The sequence below is a fragment of the Anser brachyrhynchus genome (genome assembly GCF_964034855.1).
Source record: "Anser brachyrhynchus genome assembly, chromosome: 1".
Taxonomy (NCBI): domain Eukaryota; kingdom Metazoa; phylum Chordata; class Aves; order Anseriformes; family Anatidae; genus Anser; species Anser brachyrhynchus.
In genome coordinates, this window is record NC_137694.1 from 128,560,686 (window position 1) to 128,581,025 (window position 20,340).

Below are 20,340 nucleotides of genomic sequence, written 5' to 3' on the forward strand. Positions count from 1 at the left end.
TGCCCACACAAGCCAATGCACGACCACGCTGCCATGGGCCACAACAAGAGTCAGGAAAGACCTTCTACCAAGAGCATGGCAAAATGCCATAAGCATTTTTCATAATGTGTTACCATTACCAAAAAAATATATATATATATGGTGCATAGTATATTTAATACACATTACATTAATTACTTCTTTTTTCTCTTATTTTTATGTTAGAGCGGGTTGGCTTCTTTTCCTTGACATTTTAGTATCATTTCTTTTATGTAAACTTTAAAACAGAAGAGGCTTAGTCTCCGGCTGTAAGATGATGGCATTTTAATTTTTTTTTCTTGAGAATGTCAGTAAATACCCTTGAAAACAATCCTTTAAAAGCCATCACAAATTCTGGTGAAAATAAAACCTAGAGTTTACACAAATGTTAACATTTGCTATGCTTTTATTAATAATGAGTATTCTTCAGGACCCCAACTGACATTTTGAACCTGTTTTAGCACAGATTCACCAAACGATCTATTTACCTTATCTGTAGAGCACTGTTAAAAATCTTTGCAGTCCTATTATGACCTGACTCATAATTCATAACTTACTGTGCAATATGCACTGAAACCCCATCTGCCCTTGTAACAAATGGAAAGCAAATCCAGCTCCTATCCACAGCAACACAGCGTATTAGTACTTTTGTCAAAGCACTGATATTTCTCAGAAAGCTTCAAGAAGCTTCTGATATAGATCTTGATGGTGCATTTGTTTAGTTTTCTTCAGCACAAATTTATTTTGTAGCATCTTGCTTATCACTGTAAAAATGATAAGCATTGTACTATATCAAAGTGGACCTATAGTTTATAGCAGACAGGAGTTTTACACCAAAGGGTTTTCTATTGCTCAAAAATCATTTAATCAGACAATCTATATAAAACAAAAGCTTGCATTACTCTTCTTTGTCCTTTTCATACATTTCCTCTCCCTTTGCATGTATGACAAGTTAGGCTCCAAGGGCTTATGTTCTACAGAGCCTAAGACAACTGGCCTCCATCCAGTTGGTTTCTTACACCAAGCGTCTCCCAGAATACCACACTATGAATTACAAACTCTCTCCCATTCTATGTTCAGTCAGAAGAATAACACGGAAGCAGATGGAAAACTGTGATGGCTTCTACTGTTTGGCCACAAGCATGCACAATTATCATTTGGCTGCTAGATGTTTCCCTCCGAATAACCTGGGCCCCTATTCACTTCACCTCGTCTGTTGTGCCATTCAGGCTGTGGTGTCCTTGGTGCAAAGGGACTCTCTACTCAGGTATGAAAGTGTCTACTCAAGCCTCTCCTCAGCCCTTCCTTGTAGGAAGGTGAGGGGATGTTGCATTGGGTAGTTGACTTTCATTTTTAAAACTGCAGGATTTGCAAGAAGAATCCAGCTGACTTGGTCAACCGGATCAGCAGCAATAAACTACATAGAAATCTCATTTGTGAAATTTTTAGCAATGAATAATGCCTTTTTTCCCTTTTTCACCATTCTACAGAATCTGCACCAACATTAGCATCAAAGAATTTGTCAAGGGACTGCTTGACATCTGGAACAAAAGGTAATGGAGTTGTTAATCCTCAGACTATCCCAGAGCTTTTGGCACAGGGAAAAGATAGGAGGAAAAGCAGGATACATTTGATTTGTTTAGTAGGTGGCTCCATCTCTATAGCAATCCAGCTCTCCAGCTGGGTACAGTTCCTCAGGCCTCCAGATCTCAGATCAGGAGTGACAGGTGGTGTGGAAGCCTTCAAATCCCACATGTGCACGCTCAGATCTGTACAGAAGACAAAGCACTGCAACAAGACCACTGGAAAAATATACAAGTCTTCACATAATTTGAAGGGTACCAACCAAAACTAAGTGCCTAAGTACAGACAATTCCACCTCTTCACTAACACAAGGCATTTTTTCTGTCTGACAGCTTTTAAAAAGGTTGCTAGCAAAGGCATACCATGTGTTGTAATGATTTTTTAATTTAAAACACATTCCCAAGCCTAATGTATCAAACTAAACGTCCCTCAACTTAGTCTTGCCATAATGTTGAGGCATTTATACATGGTGAACAAATTGTATCTTATGGTGCTAAACAAGACCAAACATGCTTTCTGTATTAATGATTAACAAATCTTTGTATTTTCAAATACATAAAATGCCTTAATGCCTTATTATTTCTAAGTTATAGAAGTCCAAGACAGTGCTGTTCTACAAAACCAACACCAGCAAGAAATGAATCTGTCAAAGAGCAAATGCTTTCTGCCTACCAAACAGGATATATAGAGAGCAATATAATGGAGTGGTTTTAATTAGCTGGGCATATAAAGCTGTTACAAGACAAATTTCTTTCATTAAAAAAAAAAGCCAGTCAGTTAGAAATGCTTCAGTGCACTTAAAGTAGAGATCACACAATGCATTTAACCTCCTCCCTCCCCTGTAATGAGGAGGACCCGGAGGACCTGCAGTACAGTGGGTGATGAGCAGCCTCTTTACCTGCCACTGAAACACTGCTAATACCAAAGAAATGCAAACAATGCAGAGGGTAAAGCAGCACATGGGAAAAAATGAAAAAAAAAAAAGTGGTATAACGAACCATTTTCTCTGATTTGGTTGAGATAGGCAGTTGAGATAATGGTTTCTTACAAAAGGCAGCGTAGGATTTTTAAGGCTTTCCAGTATTGAATACTTAAGTTTTATGTGTTAGCCAAAAACATTTAAAAAAAATAAAAATGGTGCATCTAAGACCTGGATACCCACAGCAATATGCTGTTACTTTGCATAATGGCTACTTAATTTCAGCACCATATACTAGAGGTTTGGTTCCTTGGTAAGCATACCTATATTACTAAATAGATAACATTTTCTCCATTACCTGATTTTGTTTTCCTTTTATTAATCTACATGAAATATTTGCCCATTAGAGCAGGCAGTTCTCTCTTCCATGGTTCCATCCATTTCATACCATGTCTCCCAAAGCAAACATTAAAAAAAAACAAAACCTGCATGTATAAATTAAAAGTTATGAACATAACTTAAAACATGAAAAATTAATTTAACATAAAGGCAAAATGATTGAGAACATGTGCTCTGTGCCCTTTTTTTCCTCCTCTACACTTAAATTACTCCACTTTCTCTGTCATACAATGTCCCATTACCACTTTCTCCCTTCTTTGGGTTAGAAGCGCACTCACAAAGAAGGGCTACACCAGCTCCCCTTCTCCCACAGGTGTCAGGGAATACATCAGAAACACAACTGCCCAGATTACGAGCAGAGGAGTTACTTTGTCTTGACCCATGGAAAGATTCATGCACTTAAAGAGAGAAATTAAATGCCTGAATTTAAAACTGCAGTCATCAAAAAACACTAACTCTTATGACTGCATATTTTCAGCTGATCGAATTAGCATGGAGACAGATCCATCCTTGTCTCCAGATCCTGTTCCAGCCAATGCCACTTTTGATGATAACCTGTGCACCAGCACCACGTGTACTCACACACCATGATGCTCACATGCCATAGAGCTCAAGATATTTAAGAGCATGGGGAACCTTATGCTTCAAACCCCTGTTCTCAGGAATATGAAATGATGCTAAATAAAATGAAAAACAAAATATGAAGCATCCCAAAAGCAAAGCTAGGAATCCATGACTCCCCCTTGCAGCTAAACAGGGACTCACTGGACAGCAGTTTCTTATTTTAATGTGGTCTAGTGAACAAAGATTACAAGATGCTGTATGAATGTTGGATTGTTCCCCTTCAGTTCAAAACAAGTCATTGTTGTGGGATGGGAAATCGTGGTTTCTAAAAAGACAAACATCCCTTCTTGCTTGTTTCATTAAGCTGGCAAAAGAAAATTTAATTCAAATTAAGAAAACTCATATTCAGACAGATCCATTGGAGAAAAACAATTGATATTTATGTGCTGTTGTCACTTTGTGCTCATTACAGAGGCTAATATTTTGCAAGACACATCTTTTAAACCCTACTAAGCTTATTATTTACTATCTCCCGACAAGCATGACTTCATTTCAAGAGCTGGCACGCATCCCATTGTAAGAATCTAATCTTTAATACATATCCTAATTACATATGCACATTTAATGCTAAAAACAAAAGCCAAAATTCAAAACAAAATAAAAAAATAAACATTCATTTGATTAAACAAGGCAATTGGATTAGAGAGCACAGAGCAAACTTAAATAAAGTCACATATGCCACAGCAAAAAATGCATTCAAAGAAGAAGGGAAAAAATGGTTAAAAAAAGCAGGCAAATAACTCTTTATAGTTGGCCTTATCTAACCCCTCTGAACTCCTATCTAGTTTACTTCCCATATGCTATATGATGATAACTTTACAGGCAGCACATTTAAGTAACCATCAGAACAATTGACTTGAATGAACTTTTGATGAGATTTGATTACACGAAAGAAGTATGTATTCTTCTAGATGATCCACATGTATTTATTTCTCTCAACACTGAAGGCTGATTTTTAATTGATTTGTGCTGTTGCAGAGGGACACAAAAATCCTAAAATAGTTAACAGTATAAACAGAAACAAATGACCTCTTCAGATCTGAATACCTAATCATAACACTTATAGGCTCTTTCTATATATTTATTCATTTTTAGATTACTGTAATCTAGAAGCCATTTTCGTTCAGGAAATACAGCCTATGACATTGTACATTACTGAAATATTTTGAACTTAAAAACTTTGAGCCACAAATTTATGAACTACCTTAATACTTCCAAAGATTCCTTCCATCTATTAAAAGAGAAGTAAATTAGATAGATTTGTAATTTTACAAACAATTTTATTACTGATTTTAACTAAATCCTGATGCATTAATCTCTCCCTTCAGAGGCCACAGTCTCATTTTAATTCTTTCTTGAGGTAAATTTTGATTTTTTAATCAATCTGTAAGAAGCTGTAAGAAACTGCTTCCAGTATTTTAGCACAACAAAAGAGAGGGTACAAGCTTAGGATTTACAGTTTTAATTCTTAGGATAAATAGAACTGTCTGCTTTTAAGTCAATTACCTTGTAAAAGCTAGACCACATTACTGATCCTATACAAAGTGAAGAAATATAATGAAATGACAAGACAACATTACAATTCCTAGCTGTTATTTAATTCTGCCTGTTAGTTGAATTAATTTCATATATGTGCAATTGAAGAGTTATGAGCATGTTCATCTTTCCTTTGGATCTACAATGTCACATCTCTCACCACAGCCTGTGATATACTATCAACTGAAAACGAAACATTTTCTAAGGTGTGGTTCTTTTATTTTTTTTCTTAAGTGACTGGGCAGAATTTTATTTTATTTTTTTATTCTGCTTTACCTTCTTTTCAGTTAGAAGGCAAGCCCTCAGTTAATTTTTGTTTGTTTGTTTTGAAGGAACTCCACTCAGTGAAGTTATATTTTCAGTTATTCTATTACACAAACAGCACTCGCACTCATAAACAGGAGTTTGTACTGACCTGCATTGATGAAAATTATTCAGGACAAAGTATCTTGCAAACTCAAGTCCCTGTTCCACAACCCCTTGCATTCAGATGCCCAGGCAGCCACCTAGAGTGCACCACCACACCTTCCTTCAGAAGGCATCATTTTAGGAACACAGATAAAATCCCATGATCAGATAACAGCACCAGAGGTAGTAACTAATTGTCCAGTCTGTTCAGGTTTACTCATCCATGTCTCATTAGCACTGGTTACCTCCTGTTCATAACTGAATAGTTCAGTGTGACCTAGAGGGATCTGAAGAACAATAGGCTACGATGAAGGAGATAAAGTAAACTATGTCCAAATAAGCGACTGAAAAGGGGTTTATTGACCAAAAGAGAACAAGCAAAAAAAATCAGTGAGCTCCCTCTAAACTTTGAAAACTTTCAGTTACTGAAAAGAAACTACCTTTAGCCTTCCACAACAAATTGTATCTTTTATTCATCTACTGAATAGTACATGGGATATATTTTTGCAGAAAAGTGATTTTGTTTTTCCCAAGGCCTTGGATGGCTGAGCTTGTAAAACCACTTTCAAGTGTTGACATTCCCATTAAGGAAACAGATAGTGCACCTTCATTAGCTTTACTATGACTCTTCAGATGTCTTCTTCAAGTCAAGATAGTTATCAGGACACCAAATCCATTATTTACAATGAAACAAATCAAAACAAAAAAACTAAGAAACACTAATCAGGGATACAGAAGTTTAATGATGCACCATTTTGCTTTCTTCAGCTGCTGACGGTAGCCTCATAACACACACAGACATTCAAATGCTATGCTAGCAATGTAATTTGCTAGAGTAGATATTTAAAACAATACTTTGAAGGCTATGAAGTAAACAGCCCTATCAAAAAAAAAGAAAAACCCACTCTTTTTTTTTTTTTGCCTCTTAAAGAGCACTGTCATACACCTAACTCTCTTATTTTTCTGATGATAAATGGTACTTCTTCCTTCAAACATTCAGATTGACACTTATATGGAAATTTCTTATGTGCAATGATTATTCTTCCAGGCTGAACCTTTCTCAAATCCACATACAGAGCATGACAAATTTTTCACACTACATTGTGCTCTTGGACTCAATTATAAGGGCTCCAGAAATAGGCTTCTGACCACAGACTGCATTAAACAGCTAAGATCCATATGGTTTAAAACATACAATGAAATAATGGCTAAAGTAATGAAAATTACATCTAATTTAAAGCCCAGTATCCAGCAGTGAAATTACTGACCACAGATATTTTCAAGAGGACTTATGGGACACAACACTCAACACTATACTAAAAGACATAAAGAGAAATTTAAGAAACAATAAGCCTCTACATTTGAGGTTAAACTAACAGTAAGACCACAATATTTGAAAAAAGGCAATAAGCACCTCTCTGAAAAGCAGTAATGACCACTTCATCACAGGGCACTTACAGAGAGTTTTGGAAACAAGTACAAGCAGACTACAAAAATAAAAACACCCTAGCGTTTTTATTTTATTTTTTTATTTATTTTATTTTTAAGATTAGATTGGCTCTAATAAAACAAACTCTACCAAAAAGAGTCATACTTGATCTCTACAGAGAAATGTAGACAAAGATATTACGGTTCTGTCCATGACAATAAAAGAACACTAAACAAGTCAGCTAGAAGTCAGCCAGTGTTGTATGCTCAGGAAGGTAATTTTTGATATTTCATCCCACAATTCAGTTATGCTTTAATAAGACAAAAACAAGAAGAAAATTGCTATTTTTGTTTGTTTTTTTAAGAAGGTTTACACATGCAGGACAAAAGTATATTCACCATAGTCGATCATATACAATATAAGTTAGATTTTTTCTGAGAGCGAGTTCTACATTACATTCAACAGGTCATTCCACTACAGTTTCCTGAAAAGCTGAAACAAAACAAGGACAAGAATTGCATTGAGCCTTGCAGATCTTACAACATCTAGTCAAAATATCACCTGTGTGAAAGCCCAGCAAAACCACAACGTGATTAAAGAAAGTAAGGAAGACACAGCTCAGTCATGGATACCAGTGAGGGGGATCCAGTTACAAAGATTTCAATTATTAAAATGGAATTTAATTAGGGCTCTAGACTTAAATACCCCACTATAATGAAGAATGACAGTGGCCCTTCAGGAACCAATCCTGGTCAAGACTTCAGGTTCAAATCTCACTAAAAAAACACTAAGCACTCTTGGCACCCCCAGGAATGGTTTCAGCCTTGACTCAGAGGAAAGAATGCCATCTAGTGAATTACTCAACATAGAAATGTCCCGCCTATATTTACCTGGCCTCATTATGCAGAGGAAGATTTTCTTTACCTTCCTACTGACATGAAGTTTATCAGGAGAGAAGGGAAAGATAAAAAGAAGGGAGGACAGAGAAGAAGAGTCTATTTTAAAATAGGGCATTTATAGCTGTAGCTATTGGCAACTGGTGGATCTGGCCAAACTAAAAATAAATTCTACAGTTTAACAAAAGGAGTTATAAACTTCTACAGGACCAACAACCATCCTCCGGGGGAAGCAAGAGGTGACCTAGCCAGCTCCGCAGCAGCAGCATGTACTTCCTGCTCTACAGAAGAGGGCCAAGGAGTCCCTGCTCATGTTCATCCTTAGCTCCCACCCAACACTTCTCCAGATCATTTTGGCCAGCTCAGACAGGATGATTTTGTCCCACTGGAGGTACTAGCCCAGGTGGCATAGGCATTTCACATAGGCAGTGTCACCCAGCAGCCAGGTCTGTACCTTTTTAAAAGAACGGAAAAAATATATGTTTTTGGCCATTTCTGGAATTCATAAGAGCCTGCTGGCTTGATATCTAAAGTGATATGAACATGGCTCACATGCTTGAACAGCTCAGCTGTACATCCACTGACTACCCGCACAGCGCACACTGCCACTTTTAACATACTGGCTTCACCAGATGAAAGTACAGTGTCCCCATGTGTTAGAGTCCAAATGCCAGTAAAATCCTAGCAGAGGAGTCTCCACAGCATTAGCAATCTAAAGTTCATCATTACCAAGAGGAAGACCCTGTTCCACTTAAATCAGTGGATGTTTGATGCTGATGCAAGTCTTAAACTGTTTATAAAAAAAAAGCACTTGAACCTTTAATTTAAAGGCTCAGTTCATTCTCATCAAGTTTTTGCCCTCTTTTTCACACAATAGAAAAGGTATAATACAGAAGAACAGCACTTTGCACCCCACTATATTAAAATAATACACTTCAGTTGAATATAGTTTAATTACAGCTTACTCTGGTACACGCATATATTAATTAACAGTTTACTTGGAAATTCCTACCATATGGCACTGTAGCAGATGTTAATCATGTAAGGCCAAACACTTCGAAATTACTGTTTTAGGCACTTCATCTGAGGTATCAAGTGCCCTAAATTTCTACTTTAAAAAAAAAAAAGCCAAATACCCTAAAAGATCACATCCACAGCTATTTTCTCAGAGATGACATTATTTGGCAGATAGGCAGAAAAAAAAAAAAAAAAACACACTAGATTTTCAAGCCTCTAGTGCTTTAAAATGACTTGAGAGATCCCTGCACTGGAAACATAAAGGAGAAAAAAAAAGTCACTTCATCTACCTGTTATCTTCTATCACTTCTAACCCCCATGTACAATGAGGGAGAAATGTATGTATGAATGATGCTCATCCTGGGTGCCACAGATTGATGGAGCTGTGTCTTCCAACACTTCACTTGCAGGAATACTGTCAGAAGCAGCAGATGCTTGCTCCAGGAGAGGAGGTTATCTTAAATTTAAGAGCAAGCGTCCTGCTATGTCCAACTGTCCCACAATAAGAAATTAAATACCCTGCTCAGTGCTGCAAGGACGTTTATACGGCAGTTCATTTCCTCTGTATTTTGTCTATAACACGGGTCAAATATTAGCCCCCCCGACCCCAATTTTTCTTCTTGAGAAATACAGCTGAACTCCATCTCCATACTTCTTCACCTTTTTAGAAAAAAGTAGATGCATTTGAAAAGCTGGAAGACTAGAATGAAGAAAATATGGTATTCATAGTTTCACAACACAGACCTTCCAGAATTTGAATTGTTCAGTAATATATATGGGAGTCCGTACTCAACAGCATTTGTTTTGATAACCATTCAGCTTCTAAACTGAATGTTTAAATGTTTCTTTAAACGAATTATTTAAGCAATAAGTGTGACAGTAGTACAAATTTGTTTTATTTGGATCAAGGAATCTAAAGCTATCCTGCTAAGGGTGCTTGCTGCAGATGACCACCATTCCGGTTATCCTATGATTTAATTAGGAAATACTAACCTCTTGAAAAAGAAACAGAAGACACATAGAATGGGAGCCTGAGGAAAAGGCTTCTTCTTTCTCCTAGTAGCATACCCCTGAATGCAAGCCTATACACGAAGAATTTTCTCAGGAAACAGCTTTGCCCTATTCCTTTGGAAATCAGTAACAAATACTACTACCTGACTCTGAGAAATGCAGTACAATCAAATGCTACAGTAACTTTACTGAGGTTAAATGTTTAGCTGACCCTTTGCAGGATCAGTCGGGAAGAACAGATCCTTTGCCAGTCTGGGTTTTAGAAAAGAAAACTGCCTCTTTCATTATTATCAGAGCACTAGAAGACTACTTCCAATGATTCTAAAAATACGTATGTATACATATTTCAAAACTCTCATTTGAGAAATGATCTGGTTTATATCACTGCTTTGCTTGACAGCCTTTAACCAGAAAAGGCATTTGTAAATTGCTTGGTTTAATACAGCAACATGCAAATAAATCTGAATAAGATCAGAATACAGAACTTCAGTGAACTGTTGGAAGAAAAAAAACACTTGAGAAAACATATTGTGAGGCCATATTTAAACTAACAGATGTTTCAGAAACAGAACAATATGTTCAAACAAAATAAAGGTGTAAAGGGGCAGTGTTGAAAGAGCTTCCCAACTAGCACATTAATTTTGGCAACGAGTGAGATCACCTCATCTAGGAAAGCTCCCTTCTGAGGTATCATTAATTTAGAAATGGATGTTCTTGTTATGCTTAAAATTTGGCTGTGTGAATTATTTGCGGAGCGGCTGCTTATGTAACGTTGCCTTTGCTATGGCAACACCAGGGCTGTTAGGCATTGTCACACAGGAGTTTCAATTTCAGTTTTATTTTCTGTTGATAAACAATGACAAGAGAGGTTTTCTAATCACAAACCAGAATACTCTAAAACATATCGCTGTAACTGATGTGGTAGCCATTGATGCTATTAAAATTCCTAATATCATAAGGGCAAGTAAGAAGTAAAAGATTCACAGAAAAAAAAAAAAGCTAGAGAGAGGTATCTTTCAGTGGTGCTTTCACTGCAGTTTTAACACTGGGGTCCTTAAAACTAAAGTTTGGAAAAGTACAGTTTAACCCTTGACAGAGACAATCAGTCTTTTTAAAAACTCCCCTCTCCACAAAGGCCTTATCTTACTGAAATTATTATTACTTTCTTATGAACAGAGTAACTACATGTAAATTAACAATTTCAGGAGTCCATCAAAACTAAGCTCCAACTATGGCACTACTTCATATTATTCTAGAGCTTTTCCACAGCTTTTCTTGCTAGGCTTTACAGTGAAATTCATGGCTACATTTAATAACATCACTTCAAAGCTAATGGAGTACTATATGTACCTTCTGATACAGCAGAATTTCAGTTTGCTTTTCTTGGAAGGAAAAAAAAAAGTTTTAATGCTGATGAAATGTAAAACACCTGATCTATTCTACATATGGCAATAAGCAATGACTATTCAAGCTTATGACTCTTCTGCAGCTCATCAGTCATCTACCACAACCCTCACAGTGAACTAAAGTTTCAGAATGCAAGTATTTTTCATACTCTTAATTTTTCAGCTTTCGTTTCCCTGATACAACTCTACAATTTTCGTATTACTTCTAATATTTGCATTTGCTATCAAAAACAACATGAAGGGAAGTAGCATGTAACAGAACCTTTAACTCAATAAACCAATGAAAATGAAGATAAAATTGAAAGCCCAAAATGAGGGCCCATAACTATGGGCAAGCACACCACCTCTCTACCATAAGGCAGATGCTCATAGACCTTTGTGGTACCACAGTCCATCCCACACTACAGAAAAAGCTCTCTCCTAACCTCTGCCCATAACAGTCTTCTTCAGAAAAAGCTAAGGAAAAAAAAAAAAGAGCTTTTAAAGTAGGCCTGACAGCAACCCTGGATACAGTGGTCATTTTTATCATTTATAAAGCTTAAATCCATTTTCTAGACCCCAGTGCTGTGAAAGGTTATGTGCCTTCACTGATCAGCTTCCCTGTTGCTACCTAATAGTTCAGAGACTGCAACAGGACCTGGGTATTGCCACAGAAGTCCTAGGGCTGTGCACACAGAAAGAGGAATAAAAGGGTCCCCACAGCAACACTTTTTTTGTTGTTGTTGTTTTTTATTAAGTGTTAGAGTCCTGTTTCAGAGCATTTCCACAAACTCTTGCATTTTCTTGAAGAACATGTAATTCCCATTACACCAACTGGTCAGCAGCCCACGACAACTCCAGGCAAACACACACTGCTGAAAATGGACGTGAACCTTTGTACATGAAGAGCAGACAGAAACTCAGTTCTTAAGTCCATGTAATGTTTCATCATCCAAATGGGGGACTTCTGCACTCCACTTTCACTTCGCTAACACATTCACGCCACTCTCTCCCCAGTCCTCCTAAAGATTTACATTCTTCTCAGTGCTGATAAAGTAGACTTCACATAGGTAAATAGGCCAAATTCTTTAGCATTAAGAGCCTTTAGAGCACCTCCTTGCCTCAGATTTCAGCTTCTTCAGTATGACTACCATTACAACAGTTGTGAGAGCTATATGAGCTTAGTATAAGCTCTATGAGCCGTCATTCAACAAACAAAAAATAAATATTTAAGCTTTGTTAGATAAGGTAATTTTGACTTTTCCAGATGGATTGGCTTTTTGAACAGATTCTGCCATTGCAAGAACAGTGTTGAATTAAAACTAGAATGTTGTTAGAAGCTGCTAGCCCTTATCGAACTACAGCCATTATAAATAGCCTCAAACAAAAGAAGCAAAATTACAAGACCCAGTTAAAAACCTCCTGATGGTTGGGAAGTAATCGCATGTCTTGCCTTTGAGTTTCCTCAGAGCCTTAGCAATCCAAAGCATATCTGACACGTTCCCTTCACAACTCAGTGAAAGCCATGACGTTCAACGGTGCTCGCCTATGCAGCTTGTCAACGTCTTGCAACGCTGGAGTGGAAGCAACATATGTCCTCAAAAGGAGAGGCAGAGGAGTTGATTGACAAAGCTGCAGCTCACTGATCCATGCAGGGCCTTTATAATTAGTACTAAATATATGGAAAAGCAAAATAATGCACATCTTGAATCAACTTAAATATTAATTTTACCCTCCACATACAATATGCCATCCTGTGGGAGCGATGAGCTAATTCATCTGCTCTTTTTCCAGCTCTATGACAGTTAATGCAGCATCAGTGGGTTCACCTCAAAAATATACAGAAACTCACCTGCTAACACAAGCTCCATTTGTTTTGCCATTTTCAGTTGTGAAGTTTTAACTAGTTAACACCAACTAGCTCACATACTTAATCCACAGCTTCTATCATACACATTTTCATAGGTTAAAATTGAGATAGTTGCTTACTTGCACACATAACCAACTCCATGCCCAACTCCACCTACGAGCAGAGCAACAGTCCAAAGAGCAGTAACGGATTCAGAAAACAACTGTGGATACTAAGGAATTAAAAAATGAGAGCACACTGGGGAGGCTGTATCTATTCAGAGAACATCCACCGTCTTGAGCTGACTCCCCATCCAGCCATCGGGCCGGGAGCTCAGCACTTTTATGTAACGCCTCAGGGTTGGAGTACTTTCCCTGTCTTCGTTTCTCACATCTTCGGTATCAGTTCTGATGCTTTATCACTGCTCTGAACAAAATGCCACTGATGTAATGGCTGTTTTTTTTCCCTAAATAAAGAATTCCAGACAGGGAATTCATTGCAAATGTTCAGGTCATACCAGCAAGACCATCACAAAAGCACTGAGAGCAATAAAATCTAAAGTGTTTCATTTCCCCTCGCTTTCAGATAACTGTAAACAATGTTAAACAGTAGGATTTTCCTTTTGCAGGAAGGATTGTGCTTTGAACACTGAAATCTGTTTTGAAGAATGCTCTTTAAAGAGCTGCTTTTAGCAGGCATATTACATAAAGGGGCACTTATTTAAAGAAAGAGGTTAAAATCAAGTTCAGCATTTATAATTCCATAAAATAACCCCAGTAACTCAGCAAAATATCCTCGTGTCTTGAAGCTGAATGTAATTTATGCAGACCAGAATTGACTGCCATTAATGCAAACCACTAACGCACTCACCCCAAAGTTCTCAAGAGAAAGATATATCCATTCACACTTCACGCATTTACCTGTCTTGGATACCTCTTCAAATTACAAACGTAAATAAGCTATTTTTGAGACTTTCTGAAACGTAATTTGTTGGAGATGATGTGTTTAAAGAGGTAGAAGAACCTCTTTTCACCTGGATTTCAGCAACAACGTTCTGCAAAACTTCAGATGATAACTGAGGAAAACGAAGTTGCTGCAGCCCTTACCCACTACAGTCCTTCCCCCAAACTTTGGGAGGTGTTGCCCACCAGGCAGAACAGGACCTGCACACAGCTGCCGGTCTTACTCATTTCTAGGCTCAGTTTCTGAAATTGCATCACATATCTAGGCGCTTTTCCTCAAAGAGCTCTAGCCAAAGGCAGGTGGTTTATCTCTATGCACGTCATTCTAGATGAAGTTTCATCTGCCATTCAGAATACAAAATAAAGAAATGAAAGCTTGAAGCAAGATATATTTGCTTGCTCAGTAAGAATGAAAGTACTTCAGAGAAACAAATGAGCATTCGCACCAAACTAAACAGATTAAACATTTAAAAGCAAGCTTCGTAATCCAAACTGTAGGTGTGATTGCAATAACTTTTTTTTTTTTTTGGTAAACTTCACTTAATTACTTTTAAAAACAGACCTACAGCTCTATGCATTATTTAAGGACTTTTAACCACAAACCTTCCTCCAGCCCCACAAAATTTTAATATTGGATTTTGTTTACTCAGCCTCTTGTTTTTAAATAACTGATTTTTATATTGATGCAATGTAGAAACAGAGCATGTAATGCACTTCACCTGTCATTTATGAAAAGCATTTGATGTGTTACTGCATTTTGCAAACACTTCAGAAGTGTATCTGCAAATTCATTATTTTTCGTGTGTGTTCACAAAATATGGGGGAGGTATCTCAGACATTGATTTGAAAAAACTCCTACGCAGTCTTTTTTTGGAAGGAAAAATGTTGGAAGTTAAATGGCTGTAATAAAACAGTTTGAAGTTGAAAGGGGCTCGCTTTTAATGCTGATCATCTGTAGCTCCTTCAATTTTTTTTTATTGATGTTTGCTAATTTCTTCGAATATGAAGCATCGCATTATTCTGTTTTTGTAACTCTGTGGATTAGAACACTTCAGAAAGAGCAGAACTATGTGCGTTACTTAACATAATTATAACTCAACAGCTATAAATGCCAGGATGGAATAACTGAAAACATATGCTATGTGCCTGAAATTTTAAGGATGGTGAAACTGTCACATTAGTAGCACGCAGCATGTTATAAAGAACTCCCACAATGTAGCAGTTGTTCAAAAGTTGTACCCATCCGGTCATTCTATCTTTATAAAAAGATATATAATACTAGATGGCGATTTATCCAAAACACAGCTGTGGACTAAGTTGAATGTAAAAATGAGAAGGGAAAAAAAGAAAAAAAAGAAAACCCTTTTAAATTACAGTTTCAAAGCAGCGTACTCAGAATGCCAGAAAAGCATTTCCAGAAAGCCCGAGTTTTATTCTCCAGAGACTTTATTTGGGGCGAGAGAGGGGAGGACAGGTGAGGGAGCGGGAGAAGGCAGAGGAGCAGTCCCAGCCCGACGAAGGCAGCCCGGGGCACCCAGGTCAGCGTCAACCGGGCATCGCTGGGCGCCGACCCCCGACCCCGGGCACCCCGACCCCGGCCGTGCCCGGGTGCCCTCCGCCGGAGGCAAGGCGCAGCCGGCCCGGACCCCCCCGGTAGCACCGCCGGCCGCCGCCGCCGTACCTCCCCCCCCCCCCAACCCCACGGACGAGGTTAAACTTTTACATCTGGGGAGCCGTTTCGCACCGCTCCCGGCGGGGATGCTCGCGGGGCTCGCCCCCTGTCGCTGCGGCCCCTTCCCCACGCCCGGGGGCGGAGGGGGGCGCGCTGCCCCCACACCCCAAGGCAGCCCCCTCCCCAAAACCGCGGGGGGAGCCGGCGGGGCCGGGAGGCGGGACCCCGGTGCGGGGGAAGCCGCGGAGCCCCCCGCACCTGCGGGGATAGGGGGAAGGGGGGGGACGCCGGGGGGCAGCGCCGCTCACCTTTCATCCAGTCGACGACCTGGCTCGGCGACCACTTGCTGACGGGCTCCATAATGAGGGCCATGGGGGGCTTCGGCGGCGCGGGGCTCGGGCGGCCGCCGCTCTCCGGGCGAGGGGTGAGGCTGTGCGGGGCGCCGGGACCGCGCTGCCCGGAGCCGGGGCTCCCCCCGGAGGAGAAGGATGAGGAGGAGGAGGATGAAGAAAGCCGCTAAATCCCCGCTTGCCTCCGCTCCGCTCCGCTCGCTCGCCGCCTCTGTGCCTCTCTGGGGATTTCAGTTCATGTTGCCGGCTCGGCGGCAGGGGGAGGAGGAGGAGGAGGAGGAGGAGGAAGGGGAGGAGGCGGCAGCAGCAGCACGCTCCGACGCCTCCCGCCCCCGTGGACCCGCGGGCGGCGGCGGCAGCTCCCGGCCCGGCTCGGCACGGCCCGGCCCCGCCGAGGGGTCGCTCCCCGGCGAGCGGGGGGCTGCGGCTCTGCGGCTCTGTCCGCGCCGGTGTCTTTTTCTCCTCCTGGCGGAAATGACGAGGCGGCTCCTGCCACCCGAAAATATCTCCCAGCGCGATGGCAAGCGGCACCCGACGGCCGCCCGGGGCGGGGGAGCGGGGCGGGGAGGCCGGGATGACTCGCAAGGTGCGGGGGGGAGGGGGGGCGGCAGCGCCGAGCACCTGCTGCAGGACGGCCGTGATGCTCTTTGGGGGTTATTTATTTATTTTTCCTCTTGAAAAAAGCATCTCCGCGTGGGTGGTGAAGGTTTTTTTTTTTTTTTTTCTATCCACATATATGTCTTATTTATTTATTTATTTTTTTAGGAAAGCCCGGCTATTGAATGCCTGTGATGGCCCCGCTGGCGGGTGGGTGCGGATGATGGGGGGGGGGGGGGGGGGGGTGCTGCCCGGGGAGGAGAAAGAGGAGGAGAGGTCCTAACTTCGCCTGCCTCGCCCCCAGGGTGAGGTAATGGGGGCTGCTCAGCCCGCAGCAGCGGCCCCTGAGGTGCAGCACCGAGGGGTGGTGGCTGCAGGTGCGAAAAACCCAGCCGCGGTGCCTGGGAGCCTCAGAGCTGCCTTCTCCTCCTTGTGTCCCACCCCAGAGGCTGTGTCGTCCCGGAGAAGCGAGGGCTTGGCCTGCGCCCCCCCAGAGGGGCAGTTCCCACAGCCCCCGTGCCACAGCGCCTGGCTGTAGGAATCGCTCCCAAGCACAGGGGCATTCCTCCTAGGATGGCCGTGGGTGCTTCTCAGGCACCCTTTCCAGGAGCCTCTGCTCCCAGAACTCCAGGAGGAGCATTAACACCGCCAAAGGGTATTCTTGTGGCTTGGTCAGTGCAGAGCTCTGCCTGCATTTGCATTCCCCCTGCTTCTCCTGCCGAGGCGACAGCCATCGAGATGTCCCCTCTGCCGGCGTCGGCTGCAGAATGCCAGCTGCTGACGCTGACATTTAATATCCGTACGTGGGGAAAAATGAGGATTCCCTCAGCCCTGAAGCAATGGCAAAGGCATCCCTCCGCATAGCATGGGCAGCGACACGAGCTCTCTCGTTTCATTAGGTGGGACTGAAGCAGCAGGGCTGGCAACCTCCCCCCGGAGACACAGGAAGGGGCTCCCTAACATCACCTTTAGCAGCATTATTTACACATTAAAGACTGCATTTACAGTTGAGAAGAAAGTTCCTTCTACTGAGAAGTGAGGCTTTGACAGTATAACTTTCCTCAGATTTGGCCCTAGCCGTGTGTCCCTTGGGTCATACCCCTGCCAGCACACTGACATGGCAGTCTGCTTCTAAGGTTTCATTACCCAAAGCCACTGAAACAATAAACTTCTCCTGCAAATTAGGGCTGACTTTTTTTCCTTATGAAAGGTTTGAAAGGTATGCAGGTCCTTGCATACTGGGTTATTGTTGTTGAAAGAGCGTGTCATAATTTTAATTAGAAACCTGTGTTTTGAAAGGTTTAGAAATGAATACCCAAGATCAGACTGAAACCTGGCATATAATTTATAACACCATTGTGCAATTCTCATTGTAATGAAAAGTTCTTTATGGGTGAGGAGAGAGGAAGTAAGTTCTCAGTGCATGTGTACCAGATCCTATACTTCATAATTACAGAATGCATAATGATCCCTACAGATTGGCAGAGTAATCTGGAGCTAGAGCTGTTTTTTTCAGTAAAGCATCTATGACCCAGTACTGTACCAGTGGTCAGCACCTATTACTTTAAATCCCCTCTGTAGTTGTTCTAGTAAATTATGGAACAGTAAAAGGGAGCTTACTCCCCCACTTCAGTATATAGAGGATGTGTAGAGCACAGGCTCTAATTACCTTTATAGTTCTTTTCATTGAGCATAGAAATCTCATAAGTACTGGGGTAAATCCTGCTTTTACTCGGGCAAACGTTCTTGTTTCAGTCTCACTGAAGACCATTGGCTTGACCACGGAGAGGAGGATTTGGCTCAGTATGAGTGATGATAAAATTATCCAGCCGTAGTGTTTAACTCGATGACCTATTACTGCAATGAATTCTATAGTCAGGACATGTGCTACATAAAAGTATTTTTTTTTAATTTGCTCTAAATTTATTGCTGCCTGATTTTATTATTGCTCTCTCTTTCTAGGGTAAGAAGTCCAAAGGAGAGTTGAATGACTTTTCACGCTGACCTTCTTAAACTAAAGTATCTCAGCCAATGATCCTTAACCCAAGTCTTTTAGCTGTTTTAATTTTTTATTTTAGTGGCCCTCACCTTGCAGTCACACCTGCATGAGTCAGGCCTTTTATGTAAAGCATATGGGGCATGCTTCTGCACAGATGCTGAACTGCAGAATTGTCCTAACTCATCTTTTATAATTACTCTGGTCCACATAGTGCATTAAAAAGGACTTTTTTGTTGTCATTGTTGTTGTTGTTTTAATCTAGATATATGTGTCTTTATTAGGTAACTTAATTTAATATGTAGTAAATGTAGAAGTAGACACAGTAAAAATCAATAATCAAATAAAAATAAAAATAATGAGTTTACGTTGAAGTACAAGCCTAAACCTGGGTGTATGGACTATATATATCTGCTTAGATGTCATTTCTCTGAATGTCCTTGGGCATGGATGGACAGCCCCAGCAGGTAAGTTTGGGCACACACACATCCTGGATCATCACCTCAGCTCACAAGCTCACAGGAGAAGGTGTTGCCTTTTTGTTATGGTACACTGCCAAAAACACAACTCCCTAGAGTTTGCCCAGCAAACATAGCTGCTATGGCAATACAGACTGTAAATAATATCAGTTAATAGACCAAATATGTCAAATAATATATTTTTGTTCCTATTTAATCAATAGGGCAACTCAGCCTGAATAAAGGTGACAAAATTAGATCTGAGCTCTAACACTGGCATAGTAAGTGGCATTTGTTTTATTTGGAAGAAGACAGACTCAACAGTGGCTACAAGCAATGTATATAAGCATAACTGTGAATTCCTCAGAAATTTCATGGATTTTCTGCTAGCATCTCTAGAAATCATACAAGATGCTTAGCAATGACAAGTTGAAATCCTACCCTGAAGTTAGGGAAAAGAATTCATCTTTCGAAAGATTGTATCTGATGCTGGATGTAAAAACAGGTTCTTCTAGAGGGAGGAAGATGAAAACAAGTGGCAGGTAACCTAACGACAACTAAAGCTGAGATCTAATAAACTCACTCAAATTAAAACAAACAAGCAAACAGAAAAAAAAAAGGCTAATACTTTCTTTAAGTTAAGAAAGCTCTTTTGTGTTTTGATAAGAAAAAAAATCCTGTTTTTTACAAGATGCACATTTTGGGAAGCTTTTTTTTCTACTTGATAAGAATTGAACTCTTCCATTAGTATTAGCTTATGCTGCAAATATCTGGCCTGGATGCTGTACCCACATCACTAGAGAGTAGCAAGTTGCTATTCTCCTTGAATATGGGCACCAGGTTTGTCCTGTAGCTGGTAGGACTGCCTTCTGTCATCTTTTCCCAAATCCTTTTGTCTTCAGAATGCTGTCTGGGCAGACCCCAACATGTGCAAGATTTGCTGTTCCTGCCAGGGCAGATATCTCCCAAGGAAAATTTGGAATGACAGGGAGTAGGGGAAATAACAAATGGCCTTCATACCAGGATCTACAGGTAAATAGAGGAGGAAGAGGAGGAGGAAGGTCCAGGTGCAGAAAGGTAATAAGCTTCTGAAAAAGGAGGATTGTAGAAGCAGGGCAGATCAGGAAATTTTAGAGGAACGAGAGGTCTCAGATGTAGTTGGAGACCCAAGCCGGCTCACAGGGCTGCCCGCTGGGCTCTGTGGATGCAGGTAGGCAGGTGACAGTGTGG

General features: G+C 40.7%; 2 protein-coding genes across 11 annotated transcripts in view; one reads left to right on the top strand and one right to left on the bottom strand.

Annotated features, from left to right (window-relative positions):
• CNKSR2 (connector enhancer of kinase suppressor of Ras 2) overlaps nucleotides 1-16,552 on the bottom strand; it is a 223,225-nt gene extending 206,673 nt beyond the window's left edge. For 3 of the 8 annotated variants that reach the window (XM_080587948.1, XM_080587945.1, XM_080587947.1), the window contains exon 1: nucleotides 16,018-16,551. In XM_080587948.1, coding sequence (XP_080444074.1) covers nucleotides 16,018-16,081 — 64 coding nt within the window. In that variant the 5' untranslated portion in view covers nucleotides 16,082-16,551. Of the gene's footprint in view, nucleotides 1-16,017 lie in introns of all 8 variants that reach the window. The other 5 variants (XM_080587949.1, XM_080587946.1, XM_080587950.1 and 2 more) reach the window with 3 other exon arrangements.
• Nucleotides 16,198-19,890, top strand: LOC308193391 (uncharacterized protein; the record flags this gene model as incomplete). Of its 3 annotated transcripts, none has more annotated exons than XM_080588046.1 (3): nucleotides 16,198-16,579; nucleotides 16,825-16,866; nucleotides 17,556-19,890. In XM_080588046.1, the coding sequence occupies 2 exons, from the start codon at nucleotides 16,198-16,200 to the stop codon at nucleotides 16,839-16,841; spliced, it is 399 nt and encodes a 132-aa protein (XP_080444172.1). In that variant the 3' UTR covers nucleotides 16,842-16,866; nucleotides 17,556-19,890. The 3 variants fall into 3 exon arrangements, with proteins under 3 accessions (XP_080444172.1, XP_080444173.1, XP_080444171.1); XM_080588047.1 differs by having other exon boundaries at nucleotides 18,619-19,890; XM_080588045.1 differs by lacking the exon at nucleotides 16,825-16,866 and having other exon boundaries at nucleotides 16,198-16,645; nucleotides 18,619-19,890.
• Nucleotides 19,891-20,340: the final 450 nt, after the last annotated feature.